Consider the following 18682-nt stretch of genomic DNA (forward strand, 5'->3'; position numbering starts at 1 on the left):
GGCTTCAGCCACTTTATTTCAACCTGTATTTTTCAGTTTGATGCCCCTTACAGACTGGCATTTGTGAACTGACACAGATTTAAAGAAAAAAAAAAATGAAAGCCTCGTTCTGAGCAACATGTCTGAGTCTATAAACTGGATCCTTTCCTGGACGTGTGGAAAATACAACTGCTGGGTTTATTTCCCCTCCTTCTTAGACTGTGAGTACAAGGTCCTTCTTTTAGAATGACAAGAACATCTATAAGGAGCTTTCTTTTCCCCGCCCTGACTCCAGATATTTTTCCAGATTATAATTTATATCTGAAAACATTTCCTATGGTTTAGAGATATTTTTAGAAGTACGAGGGTGGCCTAGGGCAAAACGTGAAACATTTTTTTAAACATCCAACTTCTGTTTTTTAACTTTTTTAACGTTAAAATTTTTAACATTAAAGTCTTTAAGGTTTTTTAACGGCCAGCTTCTCCGTTTCTATCCTGAGCTTCCAGCTTGCACCTTGTCCCTTTCACCATCCCAGCAAGACTTCCTTGTGCCCTGTTTCATTCTCTCAGAAATGATGAGAGAGGAGCTGACAGCTCCGATATTTACCACTGATAATTTACCTCCTTCTGGAAATCACTGATTCCTTCTCATTGGAGCCTTTGGTGCCTTAAACCAGAGAAACAGCCATTTCCAGGCAGCGAGTGTCAGAGGGAGAAAATGTCCCCTGCCCTTTTCGGTTCTTCTGGCCAGCCTGAGAATTAGGTTGACATGACAGATTAACAGCAGAAAATCACACAACAGCTTAATCACGTGTATGAGCCAGAGACTTGGGAGAACCAAGCCAGCTGTCCTCGACCCTCACCTTAAACACCATCTTCAGCCAAGGACAAAAGAGGACGTGGTGGTGGAGGGGTTGACTTCAGAGCGAAGGAAGGCCATGCACGTGGAGATGGAAAAGTAAATGTTTGGTAAACAAATGTTTGCTGGGTCCTGCCCAGACAATGGGACACAGAGGGGAATTTTAGCAGAGACGGTGCGAGGCTCCTCCCTGTCTTCACGCCTAGATCTGACTACCTTCTCTAAGGAACGCGGCCTCTACCTGCATTCTCATTCTTTGGGCAGTTGGGGGTGGTAAAAAAAAAAAAAAAAAAAGCCTTCTTCTAAATCTCCTGTGTCTTAAAAATAATCACCCTGAGTCAACTTTTCTGCCATGGAGACACATTTTAGGGTGGCAAATTGTGTTCCCCTATAAGAATAACAAATACGTGTGGACTGTACACTTGGAAAGGGAGGTGACTGGCCCAGTGTTATTTTATAGGCAGCTCACTACCTCATTTATAAGCACAGAAAGGCAGAGGAGACCCTCCCTGCATAGGCAGAGGAGAAAGCCCATGAGAAATTGGGATTTTGGCATGAGGAGCTTTTAGACTAATGCTGTAGTTAATGTATACAACACTCTGGACAAAGGACCTCTATTTGTATACCTCTGGTGGTGGGGAGCTCACTACTTTAGGAAGCTTGCTGTTATGTGTTTCTCTTCATGAAGTACATTCTTAGAGCCCATTGTGTGCTAGGAGGATCTCAAATCCTTTGGAGAGAGGAGTTCCCCTTGTGGCCCAGTGGAAACGAATCTGACTAGTATCCATAAAGATGCAGGTTCCATCCCCGGCCTCGCTCAGTGGGTTAAGGATCCGGTGTTGCTGTGAGCCGTGGTGTAGGTCACAGACATGTTTCGGATCTGGTGTTGCTGTGGTGTAGGCTGGTGGATACAGCTCCGATTCAACCCTTAGCCTGAGAACCTCCATACGCCGTGGGTGCAGCCCTAAAAAGACCAAAATAAATAAATAAATAAATAAATAAATCCTTTGGAGAAATGCAGTGCTGTGTATTTGCCCTCCAGCCAGATCACCCTGCAGGCTAGGTCATCATGTCTACTGCAAAAGGAACAGTGCCAGAGCAATATGGGATTTACAAGCACTTTCACCTACTCTAGTAGGAGGAGAGAGGATTTTGGAGATCTGGTTTCTGCAACCAAGCAGAAGGCTCATTTGCCCATGGCACAGAAAGCCCAACTCTGACAATAGGAGTTTGCAGTAATGTAAGGATTTATTGCAGGGTGGCAAGCAAGGGAGTGGAGACAAGCCTCAGATGCACTCCAACCTGTCTTTTTTTGTTGTTGTTTTGTTTTGTTTTTTTAGGGTGAAGAACAAAGGGGCTGGGATTAATCACCATCTTATGACATTTCTGTGCTATTTCTTTATCTCGTTTTGAGAGTCAGGGAGTCTCTGGTTTAAGACTCTGGCTGGGTGGTCCATGGCTTGGGGGTGTGTGAGCTCATCTTGCCCTGGGGAAACATCCTGAGTTGTACATTAATGACGATATCAACAAGAGTAGTACATTAGCAATGTTATGGACAACCGCAATTTTAGTCATGGGATTCTGTTGATACATGTTCAGTTAGCACAGGATTGAGGTCATAGGGGAGAAGAGAGGGCATAAAGTTTTGGATGGAGAGATTTAATCATAAACTCAATACGGGAACTCGGTTTGAGGGAGAACTCAGGTTCATTTCAAAAACAATTCCAAAAAATGTACTACAATTTACGTCAAAGAGTGTTCTGCCTATGTTCTCTTCAAGGAATTTTATGGTTTCATATCTTACATTTAGATCTTTAAACTATTTTGAGTTTATTTTTGTATATCATATGAAGAAAAATGCTTATCTCGTTTTCCATGTAACTGTCCCGTTTTCCCAGTACCACTTATTGAAGAGACTGTCTTTTCTCCACTGTATATTCTTGCCTCCTTTGTCATAAATTAATTGACCATAGATGTTTGGTGTCTCTAAAGCAAAAGAAATGAAATAAAAAAGTAGCAAATGGAACCTAATAAAACTTAGCTTTTATCAGAACAACACTGATAAAATGAAAAGACAACTTACCGAATGGGATAGAATATATGCAAATGATATGACTGACAAGAGGCTAATATCCAAAATACATAAATAGCTCATACAATTCAATATCAAGAAAACAACCCAATTAAAAATGGGCAGAAGAGATGAATAGACTTTTTTCAAAGAGGACATACAGTTGCCTAACATACACATGAAAAGATGCTCAGTATCACTAATTATTAGAAAAATGCAAATCAAAACATCAAGCTATCACCTCATACCAGATGACTGTCATCAAAGTCTACCACAAAGGTTGTATAGGGTGTGGAGAAAACAAAACCCTTATTTATTCCTGGTGGGAATGTAAATCAGTACAGCTACTATGAAAAACAGTATAGAAGTTCCTCAAAAAACGAAAAGTAGAACTACCATATGATCCAGCACCTTCACTCCTGAAATATGTATCTGGAAAAAAATGAAAACCCTAATTTGAAGAGATATATACACCCCAGTGTTCACAGCAGCACTATTAACAATAGCCAAGGCATGGAAGTAACCTAAATGTCCATCAACTGATTGATGCATGGATAAAGAAGACATGGTATATACATACAGTGGAATATTACTCAGCCATAAAAAGACTGAAATTCTGTCATTTGCAGAAATGTGGACGGACCTAGAGAATATTATGCTTAGTGAAATAATTCAGACAGAAAGACAAATACTGTATGCTATCATTTATATGTAGAATGTAAAGAATAAAAGAAACAAATGTATGTAACAAAACAAAAACAGACTCATAGATATAGAAAACAAGCTAGTGGTTACCAGTGGGGAGAAGGAAGGAGGGAGGAGCAGGATAAGGGTAGGGGATTAAGAGATATAAACTACGTATAAAATAAGTGAGCAACAAGGATATATCATACAGCACAGGGAATTATCACCATTATTTTGTAATAACTTTTAATTGAGTATGATCTATAAAAATACCAAATCACTATGCCACGCATCTAAAACTAACAATACTGCAAATCAAGTATACTTAAATAATTTTTAAAAAGGCAATTATAGGTGAAATAGCAAAGTCTGATGGTGAAGACACTGCCTCTGGATCCAAAGCACCTGAGCACAAAGCATGGCTCCACTGCTCTCTGCATAAAACTGGCCAGCTTACTCCACCTCTGTGAGCCCTGGTTTTGGCATCTGTAAAATGAGATGAATAACAGTATTTGCTTCTTAGGGGTGTTAAAAGATTAAATTATCTAATACATGCAAAGTATTGACAGCACTGCCTTGCACAAAGTAGGCATTTAGTAAATGTTTGCTATTATTTTGTTATTATTAATATTGCTATTATTACTAATAATATTACTAATATTATTAGTATTCCTCTGGCTTAGCCTCATACTGAGGAGTCCTAAACCTTCAAGTGCAAAATCACTTCACATAGGGATTCAGCACTTGGGTGTTAAATCCTTGCATTGGCGAGGATCTTACTATGTCTTACTATGTATTAAGCTATTAACCTTCACAGTCCCATTTCTTCTCTCCCAAGTTCTATCATATGGGCACATTTTGTTCTTCCCTGTGTTACAGCTGGGAAACCCAAAGCTCAGAGAGGTCAAACGCCTTCCCTAAGGTCTCCGCTTAAATGTCACATCCTCAGAGACAGATGCTTCAAACCACCCAATATAACGCAGCCACCCACTCCCTTTTACATTTACTCTAAGATTACTGTCTATCATTTACTATTAGCTGGAATTGTCTTCTATTTCTATTTATGGTTTTATTTTCTGCCATCCCAAGACCTCTAGGAACAGGAGCCCTTCCTATCTCCACACAGAATCAATCTCCCCACGCCCATCCTTGCACCTGGTTTGCTGCAGGCCTTTGGTAAACATTTGTGAAAGGAATAAATGAAGGACACTGGGAGGCATAGCAGAATAGAACAATTATTCTGTGAGAGCCCCTGAAGGAGCTGGCTTTGCATTTAGAGCTCGCTCTCATTTCATGACCTTGGGCAATTGACTTCCTCTCTCTAATTAGTGAAATGAGAACAATTAGCTCTACTTCCCCATTGCTGTGGTGAGGAAAAATGAACTCAGGTTATAGATCACTTAGCAGAGTGCCTGCAAATCCTGAGGGCTCGGTAAATGCCAGCTCTTACTCATCTGAGGGGACAGGCTTTGTGGGGCTTGGTTTAGCATCCTCCCTGCCATTGTCTTTGCATATATGGCAAATTATGAATAATAACTGATGGGCACAGGGAAGTTCAATAAACCGAAAGCCATCATCTTTTTTTTTTTTTTTTTTGTCTTTTGTCTTTTTTTGTTGTTGTTGTTGTTGTTGCTATTTCTTGGGCCGCTCCCGCAGCATATGGAGGTTCCCAGGCTAGCGGTTGAATCGGAGCTGTAGCCACCAGCCTACGCCAGAGCCACAGCAACGCGGGATCCGAGCCGCGTCTGCAACCTACACCACAGCTCACGGCAACGCCGGATCGTTAACCCACTGAGCAAGGGCAGGGACCGAACCCACAACCTCATGGTTCCTAGTCGGATTCGTTAACCACTGCGCCACGACGGGAACTCCTGACAGTTCTTTTTTAATGGAGAGCTGGACTGAGCGTTCTCATTATTTTTCTTTCAGACGGAATGCTCCCTTTTAAACTTAAGTCTCTCAATGCCACCTCATAGGTAACCATCTTATTTCTTTCCACAAGCCCAAGGAACGTATGAAAAGGAATCCTAAGACAAGACATTAAACTTAGCGGAGAGCAGGGAGAGCTTAGAGGTTGCCCAGTGTGACTCCTTCCTCTGTCTGGGAAACTTGAGGCCCAGGGAGGGGAAGGGATCCCCTTCATGATGACAAAGTAGACAAGCCAGGACTTGAACCCAGGTCTCCTGAGCACAGTTTTGTCATCTTTCACCAACACTTCTAGAGAAAAACAACCAAAAACCCCACAAAACCCAAAACAGATCCCAGACACTTATCTCCACTCCATCAACCTTGCACTCTTCATAACCACTCCCAAGAGAAGAAGGATGACAGTGACAAGAATGTGTTGTTACTTGTCTATTTTAAATTTCTGAGCCCCCACCTTGCATTCGTCTGCACCATGGCCTCCGTCTCGGAGCTCACCTGCATCTACTCTGCCCTCATCCTGCATGACGATGAGGTGATGGTCATGGAGGATAAGATCAATGCCCTCGTTAAAGCAGCAGGTGTCAGTACATGTTGAGCTATTCTGGCCAGGCTTGTTTGCGAAGCTGAGGAAAAGAAAGTAGAAGCGAAGAAAGAAGAATCCAAGGAGTCTGATGATGACTTTGGTCTTTTCGACTAAACTTCTATAACACATTCAATAATAAAAAGTGGAGCTATTTGCTGAAAAAAAAATAATAAATTTCCATCCAGGGACTCCTGGGTCTAGCATGTTTACATGCGAGATTAGGCTACTCTTTGCTCCCATTGGTCATTTTTCCACTAAGAAAGAGAGCTGCGTCAGTGTTGGGTTAGCTCAGCCTGAGGTGGGCAGACACACTGACACATGTTTTCATCTGTTAGGACCAGCGAAGAAAGGAAACTGGTGTACTGACTTCTTGTTGAGGCCTCACCATTTAGCCACGAACGTTTGCAGCAGAACTTCGCTTACTAAACAAACTGCTCGGTAGCATCAAGACTCTTGGATTCCTTTTGAGAGAACTTTGTGCGACACTCAATTCTTGATTCCCCAATAAAACAACACAGCTGTTCCCCTGCAGCTCGTCTCTCAGCAGGAGCTGTAAAATCATATTTAATCATCTCTGCTTTAAAAGCCATCCAATTTCCTCTAGGGCTCTGGCGTGCTTCCCCAGGCCAGGATGGCCCCTGTGGACTTGTCAGCGGCAACAGCCCAGGCGGAGGGCGCTGCCGTTTAGAGAGCGCTTTTGCTTCCTCCTGTGCCAGGCCCTCTCTTGGGTACTTTATAGTCGATGCTATTTAAGCCACATTGCCATCCCATGAAGTAGGGATGACTGTCAGGTTTAAAGACAAAGAAACTGAGGCTTAGACGTGTCAAGTCCTTGGTCCAAAGTCAGAAGAAAACAAGCTAGAGAACTGGGGTTCAGCCAAATACTCTCTACTTCCAAAACCTGAGCTGTCTTGACCCTTCAGTCTGGCTTTCTACATCAACAAGTACCAAAGAATTATGCAGGGGTGAGTAAGAGTCAATTTGACCAGTATCATCAAAGCCGGTGATGGAGAGTTCCTGCCAAATGCTATGGGCTTTCAATTCCCTTAAGGGTCCCAGCTTTGTCTCCCCATGATGACATTTTCTATTAGAATTTGAATGCCCTGCATGTCATCTTTTATTCAACAATCTTTGGGAGTTCCAGTGGTGGCGCAGTGGCAGTGGAAAAGGAATCCGACGAATATCCATGAGGATGCTGGTTTGATCCTTGGCCTCATTCTGTGGGTTAAGGATCCAGCGTTGCCATGAGCTCTGGTGTAGGTTGCAAAGGCAACTTGGATCCAACATTGCTGTGGCTGTGGGAACCTCCATGTGCCATGGGTGGGGCCCTAAAAAGCCGGAAAAACAAACAAACAAACAACCACCAATCCTTGATGACCACGATATAGAATTCATTCTCCAAAGTGAGGGGGAAGAATACAAAGAGAAAATGGATATGGATCTTGCCCTCAAGAAGCTCAGTCTAGGAACAGAGGTAAAAGAGCAACATAAAACATTCTAAAGAGAGGTCCAAAGTGATGCATATTATGAGTGGGCCAAAGTATGACAGGGTCTGAGAAAGAAAAATTCTCTTCCAGCAGAGGCGTCAGATTCGGCTTTATGGAAGAATACAAGAATCAAGATAACTAACACTAGCCACTGTGACACACAGGCCCCAAATACCAGTGGCTTAACATCATAAAAACGTCTTTTCCATCTTCTATTGGGGCTCAGTGGGGTTCTCTTCTAAGTGGTGCCTAAGGACCCAGGCTTCTTGCTTCATGGGGTGTTCTCCTTTGACAGCCCTGTCTCTTGCCATGTGCACAAGGAAGAGAGGAGAGAGTGGAGAGTCAGTGAAAGGTTGAGAAGCCAGGCCTGGAAGTGGCTTACTTCACTCAGCTCCCAGGGGACAGACTCAGTAACACGGCCCCAAAATAACGGCGAAGGAGCCTGCGAAGTAGGTTGATTCTGCATGTTCCGGTCAAGAGAAGCCTCATTGAGCACCTCATGTTATTTCTGCCTAAAGGATACTAACACAGATATTGTGGAATGTTTTAACTGTGCATATTGAGAGACAAACAGGATGTAGATAGTGGAGGGGATGTCAGAGGGACACTGGGATATTTGGGCTGGAAAGATAGTTGATAGATATGGAAAAGCCTTGAGTGACAAGCATTTCCCCAAGTGTGTTCTCCTGAAGGTCAGTGAACATCATGTTAAGAATGCTATGTGTGGTCAGACCGATTTTGGGAAAGCTGGGTTATCAAATTGTTTTGGTTCCTGCAGGAGTTCTCGAGATTTGGGGAAAGAGTCAGGGAATCTCAAGTAGAATAAACTTTTTGATCACAAAAATCTTTTTTTCACAGATTAATATTTTGTGAAGCACACTTTCTATAAGGACTCTGAGGCAATGGAGAGGCATTTAAGCAGATGAGAAAAATGATCAGAATTGCTTTTAAAAGTATAAACCAGGGACATCTTTCAACTTACCAGAGTTGATCAACTGGTAATAGCTGGCAACACTGCTGTTAGGAGAGGAATCACGGACCTCACCTGCATTTACCTGAGAAAGTGCTGTGATTGATGAATAATGCCTTCTATGGATTAAAGAACGCAGAGGTGCAATGGTTAAATGGCAAAACCCCTGGCCCTCACGGCATGAGCAATTTAGCGTGGGTGACAGAAAATAGCATGAAAAATAATTATACCGTATGATGAGTCATGACATGTTAAGCAAAAATAAAATAAAGCGTCTGTATCCATCAGGAAAGGCTAGGTTATGGTGGAGTAGTCAACAACTCTGGAATCTCAAAGATTCTTTTACAAGCCTCAGGCCCATCATGGCCAAGAGAGGCCTCTGCTCCCACATTCTCACTGCCTTCCTCGCTCTAGTACCCAGACTGATGAAGCAGCTAATATTTGTAACACTGCTGCTAATCTTGGCATAAGGAAAGAAAAAAGAGTTCTCCCCTTCCTGGGGGTCACCTGGATAATGCAATACACAGCCTGGAAGTGACACACATTATTTCTGCGCATAAACTGCACTGAACTGAACTGATTACTTGGATTGATCCAAAATGTGGAATCGGGAAGTACCGTCCAATCATGTATCTGGATTGAGGGGAAATCTATAAATCTGGCAAATGACAATAGGGCTGTTTAGGGCATAATAAAGAATTTGGCTTTTCCTATGAGTAAAATGAGATGCCATCAGAGGGTATGATCAGAAAAGTGAGTGAAGAATGAAATGGAACTTCACTGAGATCTTGGCTCAGCTATTTACAATGTGCATGTTGGGATACTGTCAACTAAGATAATAAAACCTACCTTATTGTGTTGAAGATTAACTTTTTTATATATATACACACACACACACATATAATTATATAGAATATTTTTCTATACCTATGTTAGGTATAGAATATTCGGTTTGAAGATTAAATTATATATAATTATATATATATATAAAATATTAGGTATAGAAAATTTTTCCATAAACAGTGATTGATTGAATTTTCTATGTACCTATTTGTTTTATAAAATAAGCATTAATTTCACCAAAAACAACAAAGTATTTTCATCATTAAATTCACAAGGCCTAACAAGGTTTGCCCCACTTTACTCTCTTAATAGGTATGCATAATCTCCAAGGCTGGCCGAGAGTAGGTGCAAGATGCAGAGGACATCTGCGTATGTGTCCTTCTCCTTAGAATTCATAGTTTATCAAAAAAAGTGGGGGGGCTGTCACCTTGAATATGAAAGGTCAGGATAGCAATTCATAAGCCCCAGTTAATGATCAAGCTCCCCGGCTTCCCAGCTGCAGAGTCTGGTAGAGGCATGTTCTCTGTGGCCCCATGGCTTGGGGAACTGTTTTGGAATAGGATTAGCTGTCACCTTCTATTTCTGAGATAAGATATGACCTACCCGTAGCTGACACATCTGTCAGCCCCACAGAGTCTTTGTTCAAAGAGAAAGGTAGCAGCAGTTGCCATGCCTAGAAATAGAATTACAAGAATTCTGAAAAAGCTTGCTCTGAGTGTGTGTCATCAGTATAAGCATAGAGGTGCCACGGTCCAGGGTCAACCTTAAGGCACAACGGAGGAGTTAGGGATGCTTGCTGTGCTCCTCTGCATGTGTCTCCTCTCACTGCATGGTCTCTTTCCCACATCCCTGCCATCTTGGTCAAGCAGTAATGCTAACTTTGGCTCACCCAGTCAGCCCCTTTCCCTGGTCCCATCCTTGTCTTTTCTCTAAAGGTACTCACCTTTTACGCCACTGAGCACATTCAGCCAGTAGCTGTGAACATAGAGACCAGCATATCATAGCTATGATGATCACCCATTTTGATTTGCTCAGGACAGTCATGGCTTTTGCCTAGGGCATCACCTGAGATTGGGCTTAACCTGTTTGGGAGCTCATTCTTGCCTTGGGAGCTGAACTTTGTATTAGAGACATGCCTCAGGGGAGAGACATCAAATTATGGTCCTTAATTCCTATGGGTTCAAATACTTTGGAAACCATCTCGATAATGCTGATTTCTGGGTCTTATCTCGGACCTGTCTAACTAAGCTGATTGGAAATGGGATCTGAAGATGTATAAGCTCACAGATTTTTTCAATCCTCATGAATGTTTAGAAACCACTAGGTTAGTGGCTGTTTGAACAGATCAGTGCAATGAAAGAACATACATATTATCAAGACCCAATAAGGGTGGCCGCCACTATCTTCATCTGATCATTGAGAAAACAGAATCAGAGGAGTTACAATTAGAAGAAGACCCAAAATATTCGGTTACAAAAGAGGGAGATAATTGTTCTTTGCCATCTTACAAGGGAGTGGCAGTGAAGTGCCTGCCCAGATTCATGTCTCCTTGAAGCAGGAGGGCCTTTCCATGGCCTGGGGAAAATAAAACGATTTAGGCTGAAACACTTATTTTGATCCGTTGGCGAACATTTTTCTTAAAAGTCTGGAAAAAAAAAACGCCTACAATCAAGCATAAAATGATCCTATCACCTTGAGTGAACCCCTTGAGATCCTGCTGCCTCTGACTGTATCTAGAAAGTCAGGGGAATTTTCCAGGGCAAAAGTGACTCTTGCCTGAAGTTTGTGTTTCTATTCATGTTAAAGGAATTGGAAAAAAGCTTAGATTTTTGGGAAATAGTAACTCACGGGTTACCAAGCAGATGGCAATTTCCCCTCTGCATCTTGTCTAAAAACACGCATTGAGCGTGTCACAAGCAGAGCCCAGCCTGGTTACAGCTCTATTACTCAGTCTGAAAGCATTTGCTTCTGAATTTCTCATGTCGGCAAGGATATAAATACAGACCTTAGAACGTTTGTAGTGAGGTGGTTTTGGAAACCTGCAGGGGTAGCAGTATCAGTACAGAATCTGGAGAAAGAACATTTGTTTTGGAATAGGTTTGATTTATAGAAGGAGCACTTTGATCCCTTCCTTTGGAAGCACAATTTTCCTCTGACCAGTTCGTTTTTGGCCATTGCACATAAGGCAATCATTCATTTACTCTTTATTCAACCAACAGAGAGCAGGAGTGCTGATTTAGAGCAAAGACAGTCAAACTCTAATGGGCATACACATCACATCAGGACCTAGTTAAAATGTGGATAGTGGCAGTTCCCATTATGGCTCAGTGGTGACAAACCCGACTAGGATCCATGAGGATGTGGGTTCGATTCCTGACCATGCTCAGTGGGTTAAAGATCTAGGGTTGTTGCTGTGAGCTGTGATGTAGGTCACAGATGCGGCTTGGATCCTGTGTTGCCATGGCTGTGGTGAAGGCCAGCAGCTGCAGCTCCAGTTTGAGCCCTAGCCTGGGAACCTCCATATGCCACAGGTGTGGCCCTAAAAAGCAAAAAATTAAAAATACTTTTAAAAAATGCAGATGGTGATTCAAGAGGCCTGAGACACTGCATTTCTAACCAGTTCCCAGGTGATGTGATGTCAGCTGGTCAGTGGGCCACACTGAGTAACCAGGGCATGCATGGTCTTTTACCCAAGCTTTCTCATCCAAGCTTTACCACTCACTAGCTATAAGAATGGGAACGTTTACTGAACTTCCAAATCTCCATTTCCTCATTTTAAACATTTGCATGTAATACCTACAGATAATGAGAATACCTGACATACAGGCTATAGCAAGGACATTACTACAGTAATGCAGGCAAAGTGCTAAAATAACTTCTTTTGTTTATTTATTTATTTTTTCCATGGCATGTGGAAGTTCCCAGGCTCGGGGTTGAATCGGAGCAGCAGCCACAGCCACAGCCATGCAGGATCCAAGCCATGTCTACGACCTACACCATGGCTCATGGCACGCCGGATCCTTAACCCACTGAGCGAGGCCAGGGATCGATCCCACATCTTCATGGTTCCTAGTCGGGTTCATTAACCACTGAGCCACGAAGGGAACTCCCGATTTCTTATAACATCATCTTGTATCAGTTAATGTGTTCTATCATTATAACCAGGCATTTATTGTTTGCCTAGCACATACTAGGGCTCTGGGAAGAGAAATAGAAGATGTGATTCTTATCTCCTGGGACTGAATAGCCTGGTAGGTAAAGCAGATAGGCAATGTACAGATATATTCATCTCCAGTAAGTTAGCAGATGGACCAGGTTAGCAGATGCTGTGATGGCAGAATTACTTGTCAGGGAGTCAGGAAGCCTGGGTCCCTTTTTCCTTTGTCATAAGGATTTTGCACAAGTTCCTTTCCTTCTCTAGATTGCCCTCTGCCCATTCACTACAGAACAATTATACTAGACCACACAGTCCCACATCCCATGTCATGACATGCTAACATTATGATCCACGGTCAAGTTTCTTATACTCCCAGAACTTATCTTCCTTATTCACAAAGTCGAAACTATAAAATGGCAGTTGTGAGGATTAAATAGATTAGTATAAATTACTCCGATAATTATCTTGCTTCCTTGAACCCTCAATAAGTGCCACTGCCATCATTATCAATCATCAGCAGCAGCATCCTTTACTGACTTTTTTCTTACTCTTTCTTACTAGCTCCCTGACTTAGCCAAGCCATATGAGCCACTACACAGGGCTTTCTGAAACCGCTCAACTGGATACTGTATTTTTTTTGGTGGTGGGGGTGCTTTTTGTCTTTTTAGGGCTGCACCCGCGGCCTATGGAGGGTCCCAGGCTAGGGGGTCTAGTCGGGGCTGTAGCTGCTGGCCTATACCACAGCCACAGCAACGCAGGATCCCAAGGTGTGTCTGTGATCTACACCACAGCTCACGGCAAGGCTGGATCCTTAACCCACTGAGGGAGGCCAGGGATTGAACCCATGTCCTCATGGATGCTACTCGGGTTGGCTAACCACTGAGCCACAATGGGAACTCCTGTTTTTCAATTTTATTTAGACTGGTTCATAAAACCAATCAATTCCTTAAACTGGAGGTAAGCAAAAAAAAAAAAAAAAAAAAAAAAAAAAAAAAAAAAAAAAATCTTAAAGGGCCAGGCATTAAATATTTTAGGCTTTGCCATAGGCAATATGTAAATAAATGAGAGAGACTGTGTTCCAAAAAAACATTATTTACTGAAAAAGGAAGTGGGATGGATTTGGCCCACAGGCCAGAGTTTGCTTGTCTTTGCTTTAAACTAAAAAACTGTACATGTTTTGTGATTTACAGGGAAGTCACACAAATTTTGACCTGCAAAAATGCATGATATTGTAGCAAAGTTCACGGCTCTGTGCCCTTCTCCACCTATCATCAGCTGTGCCTTCATGTTAAGACCCTCATGGCCTTAGAAACACAGAATCTTACCTTGGAGAAGGGCTTCCGAGGTCAAACCTCCCCTTTTTGAAGCTAAGGTAAACTAAGGCGCAGAATGGGGAACTGGTTTACTCCGGCAGCTGCTCCAGGACAGAGCCAGTCCCAGAATCCTGGTTTCATGACTCCAGGTCAGGGACTCTGTATATATCTTTTCTTTAGCTTGAAAGGAGGAAGAAATCATTTCCTTCAGAAAAAGAGAAGGAAAAAAAAAAAAAAACACCCCTCTATTTCCACTAGGGTATTAACACAGAAATGGATATTTTTCAATCTTCCCGTTAATGGATATGCCATAGTCAGACCTGAAAACGCTACTCTGTCTTCTTAATGCAAAAACCAGTTTCTTGTCCTTGTCACTTGGATCTCATATTAAAGGTCTCCTTTCATTTCTAGTAAAACAGAAAAACACCCTCTCCTTCCACTCCCATCTACTCGAATTCCAGAATCATTTCTTTGGCAGTAAATCTGCAGTGAATGAGATGGCCACTCACACCCATCCACTTCCTATGCCCAGAGAAGAAGTGGGAACAGAAAGCCCTGGGATGGAAACAGGCTGCTTTCTGCTAGACTCTGAAGAGAAATATCTCCTCTCTTTTAACGTGCCATTTTGATTTCTTTGTCTTGATCTTGCTGAGCTGCACTGGGGCAAAAAATCACGGTGATAGTAACAACAACAACAGCAACAGCGGCAAAAACAATAATCATGGTTTCCGGAGCACATACTCTTTGCCAGACGTTACACTAAATGCCTTACTCACGCGTGGGAGCATCATGCATCCCATTTTACAGATGAAGAAACAGAAGCACAAAAAGGATAAGTAAGCCAGGCAAAAAAATTATGTTCAACGTCTCCCTCCAAATAGGTACACAATTTTGAGGTCAAAATGGATGCTGTGGACGTGTATGATTCCATTATATGACCTGTCCAGAGAAGGCAAGTGTGTAGAGAGAGACTCCTGGGAGTGACTGGAATGTTCTCAGATTCTAGTGGGTGATGCTTTCACAACTTGATAAATTCACTACAAATCGTCAATTGTTTCCTATCTAAAATAAGTCAATTTTATGGCATGTGAATTAAACTGAGTAAAGCTGGAAAATATGAATCATGTGGACAGAAGTTGAAAAGGCTTTTCTTCATCCTCACAGCTACTCCTTCCATGTGCGTATCTTCATTTCTCAGCCACAGTCAGCCTGAGCATAGAAGGTCTCTGCTCTCCCAGCAGGTTCAGCTCCCATTTAATCTTGGAGGACAGGATGATGAGGGCTGAGGGCTCCTTCTCCTTCAGGGCTAACTTCTTGCCAAAACAATAATCCTGGAATTTGAGTGGGTGTAGGTAGAGGAAGAGAGTGCTCCTTTGCTTTAATAGAAATGAAAGGAAACTATTATTATAAATGGAATATGACAAGAACAGGGGACCGTTGTTTCCCATTAAGAGGACACAAGCCCAAGTTAATATATTTTAGAAATGGTTACTGCGGTAGTCCATTTATGTATTTATTTATTCACTCAACATAGATTCATCAAATCCATGCTATGTGCCAAGACTCTTTCTGGACTCTGGGGATAAGACAGTGAACACCTTAGTCGGTACCCTTCTCCTCCTAGAGCTCACACCCAGCAGGCGACCCACCCTCCTCTTTCTACCTTTGTGAAGATCCTACCTATTCTCCCAGGCTCTGAGTCTACTTGGAGTTAACCTCTTCCATACAATAAGTCCCTCAAATTGCTTTATCTACCTCTTTTCCATGACACCAGTTATGTCTAACTAGCACTGGAGTTACATTTGTGCATGACCAATTATTAGAATCACCTTCTCTGTAAGTCTATAAGGACCTTCCTTGAATATGCGGTGACTAAGTCATCTTCTTGCCCATCAAAATGCACATAGTAGATGCTCCATTAGCCTCTAGTATAGGAATGTGTTCATTTCCTCTTTTTTTTTTTTTTTTTTGTCTTTTTGCCTTTTTCTAGGGCCACTCCCATGGCATATGGAGGTTCCCAGGCTAAGGGTAGAATCAGAGCTGTAGCCGCTGGCCTACGCCACAGCCACAGCAACACAGGATCTGAGCTGCGTCTGTGACCTACACTTCAGCTCATGGCAACGCCGGATCCTTAACCCACTGAGCAAGGGCAGGGACCGAACCCGCAACCTCATGGTTCCTAGTCGGATTTGTTAACCACTGAGCCATGACAAGAGCTCCTGTTCATTTCTTCATTAACCAAATACAGTGGGCAACTTTGAAGATGACAGGTGATTCTTTGGGGCATTATATTGAGTGGTGAACAAGGTTCCTGTCCTCGAGGAACTTACCTTGACTTAGACACAGTGAGTTCAGATAATGACTAACACAAAGGACATAAGCAGAGGGTAACATATTGGGGATGGCAGCAGGCAGCTGACCTCAGAAGTCAGAGAAGGCTTCTTCAAAGATGTGACATTCGATCTGAGACATGAAAAATGAAAAAGGACCACTCCTATGAACAGTTAGGAGGAAGAATGTTCTAGGTCAAGAGAATAGCAAATAGGAGTTCCCGTCGTGGCGCAGTGGTTAATGAATCCGACTAGGAACCATGAGGTTGCGGGTTCGGTCCCTGCCCTTGCTCAGTGGGTTAAGGATCCGGCGTTGCCGTGAGCTGTGGTGTACGTTGCAGACGCGGCTCGGATCCTGCGTTGCTGTGGCTCTGACGTAGGCCAGTGGCTACAGCTCCGACTAGACCCCTAGCCTGGGAACCTCCATATGCTGCGGGAGCGGCCCAAGAAATAGCAACAATAAAAAGACAAAAAGACCAAAAAAAAAAAAAAAAAAAAGAGAATAGCAAATAAAAAGACCCAGAGGCAAGAAAGAATTTGGAGTGCTGGAAAAAAAAAGAGACAAAAGTAGCTAGAGCCTCGTGAGGAAGAGCAGAGGGCTTGGGAGGTAGTCAGGGTTAGGTCATTAGGGGCTGGCAGGCCACTCTGAGAAGTTCAAATTTCATTCTAAGTGTGATGGATGAAGGCTCTTAAAAAGCAAAGTGACACTGATCTGATTTATAGTGTAGTGAGGTCATGTTGAATTCCTTGTGAAGAATGTACAGGGGAAGGAAGCCTAAAGCAGTGAGATCTGGAATAAATAACTTGTAGTGTAAGATTCCCTGGGGAGTAGCCTGGAGACCTGGGTCTAGATTACAGTGATCTCAGCGTTATCAGACATGTATATCTGAGTTTACTCAAACCCAGTGCACTGAACGTTCTGGCATCAAATCTTCCTGTTAATTTTATGGATCTCCTTATGCACATCTAAGGTTATATACCTGTATTACAACCAAGAATCAGAGTTCTGGGCATCTCTTGATGTTGTATCATATACTGGGGGAGCTTCTGCGTCTCATTCCTTCTGCAGGGAAGCTGATGTACTTATCATCCCAGGGTAACTCTAACTGCAGTTCTCATTACTGTCTTTTACTGGCCAAACTGCTTGCTTTGGCAGTCCACACACTTCTACTCATTAACAGGAGTCCCTTTCAAACACAGGCTCCTCATTTGAACACTTTTTTTTTTTTTTTTGTCTTTTGTCTTTTTGAGGGCCACACCCGTAGCATATGGAGGTTCCCAGGCTAGGGGTCGAATCAGAGCTGTAGCTGCTGGCCTACACCACAGCCACAGTAATGCCAGTTCTGCACCATGTCTGCGAGTTACACCACAGCTCACAGCAACGGCGGATCCTTAACTCACTGAGCAAGGCCAGGGATCGAACCTGCAACCTCATGGTTACTAGTTGGGTTCGTTAGCTACTGAGTCACGATGGGAACTCCCCTCGAACAAATATTTTATGTGGACAACATCCCATTCAATGCATCCAAAGATGAGGAAAAGATAGACAACACTGGGTGGGGAGTCAAGAGAACTACTTCTGCTTTGCACTTGACTGTAACTCCTGTCTGACCATTTATCTTCTCTGTGTCCTGCTTTCCCTATTTGTAAAATAAGAGGATTGAATTTGATAAGCTGTGAGGTTAAGTGTTTCTTTTCTTGTTCTTTTCTTGTTCTCTTCTTTTTAATAGTTATTTCCCCAATACGTTTTTTTCTACCGTACAGCACGCTGACCCATTTACACATACATGTGCACATTCCATTTTCTTCCATTATCATGCTCCATCATAAGTTACTAGACATACATCCCAAGTGCTACACAGCAGGATCCCATTGCTAATCCATTCCAAAGGCAACAGTTTGTATCTATTAACTCCAAGCCCCCCCCGCCCCCCCGCAACCACAAGTCTATTCTCCAAGTCCATGATTTTCTTTTCTGTGGAAAGGTTCATTTGTGCCTTATATTAGATTCCAAATATAAGTGATATCATATGGTATTTGTCTTTCTCTTTCTGACTTACTTCACTCAGTATAAGAGTCTCTAGTTCCATCCATGTTGCTGCAAATGGCATTATTTTGTTCTTTTTATGGCTGAGTAGTATTCCATTGTGTATATAGGCCACATCTTCCTGATCCAATCATCTGTCAGTGAACATTTGGGTTGTTTCCATGTCTTGGCTATTGTGAATAGAGCTGCAATGCACATGCGGGTGCATGTGTCTTTTTCAAGAAAAGTTTTGTCCGGATACATGCCCAAGAGTGGGATTGCTGGGTCATATGATAATTCTATGTATAGATTTCTAAAGTATCTCTATACTGATCTCCATAGTGGTTTTACCAGCTTTCATTCCCAGCAACAGTGCAGGAGGGTTCCCTCTTCTCCAGACCTCCTCTGGCACTTGTTATTTGTAGACTTATTAATAATGGCCATTCTGATTGGT

The 18682-nt window shown here is 42.6% G+C and overlaps 1 protein-coding gene, 1 long non-coding RNA gene and 1 pseudogene across 9 annotated transcripts in view; 2 read left to right on the forward strand and 1 right to left on the reverse strand.

The window, feature by feature from the left end:
- LOC102161373 (uncharacterized) overlaps positions 1-18682 on the forward strand; it is a 358117-nt gene that overhangs the window by 305356 nt on the left and 34079 nt on the right. The window lies entirely within an intron of this gene.
- Positions 2145-18682, reverse strand: part of LOC146407170 (uncharacterized) — a 391157-nt gene continuing 374619 nt past the window's right edge. The window contains exons 9-11 of one of the 2 annotated variants that reach the window (XR_014825954.1): positions 13885-14052; positions 8572-8644; positions 2145-4079 (exon numbers count right to left, since the gene is read on the reverse strand). Coding sequence is in view for 1 of the 2 variants with exons in the window: in XM_084993837.1 (XP_084849963.1) it covers positions 15060-15248 (189 nt within the window). In the remaining variant the exon portion in view is untranslated. Of the gene's footprint in view, positions 4080-8571; positions 8645-13635; positions 15249-18682 lie in introns of those variants that run through there. The other variant, XM_084993837.1, reaches the window with a different exon arrangement.
- On the forward strand, positions 5992-6216 carry LOC146407171 (large ribosomal subunit protein P1 pseudogene; annotated as a pseudogene).

Source organism: Sus scrofa, chromosome 1 (genome assembly GCF_054392235.1).
Source record: "Sus scrofa isolate SSC_HxYL_T2T_F1_AM1 chromosome 1, Sscrofa_HxYL_maternal_Yorkshire_Landrace_v2.0, whole genome shotgun sequence".
NCBI lineage: Eukaryota > Metazoa > Chordata > Mammalia > Artiodactyla > Suidae > Sus > Sus scrofa.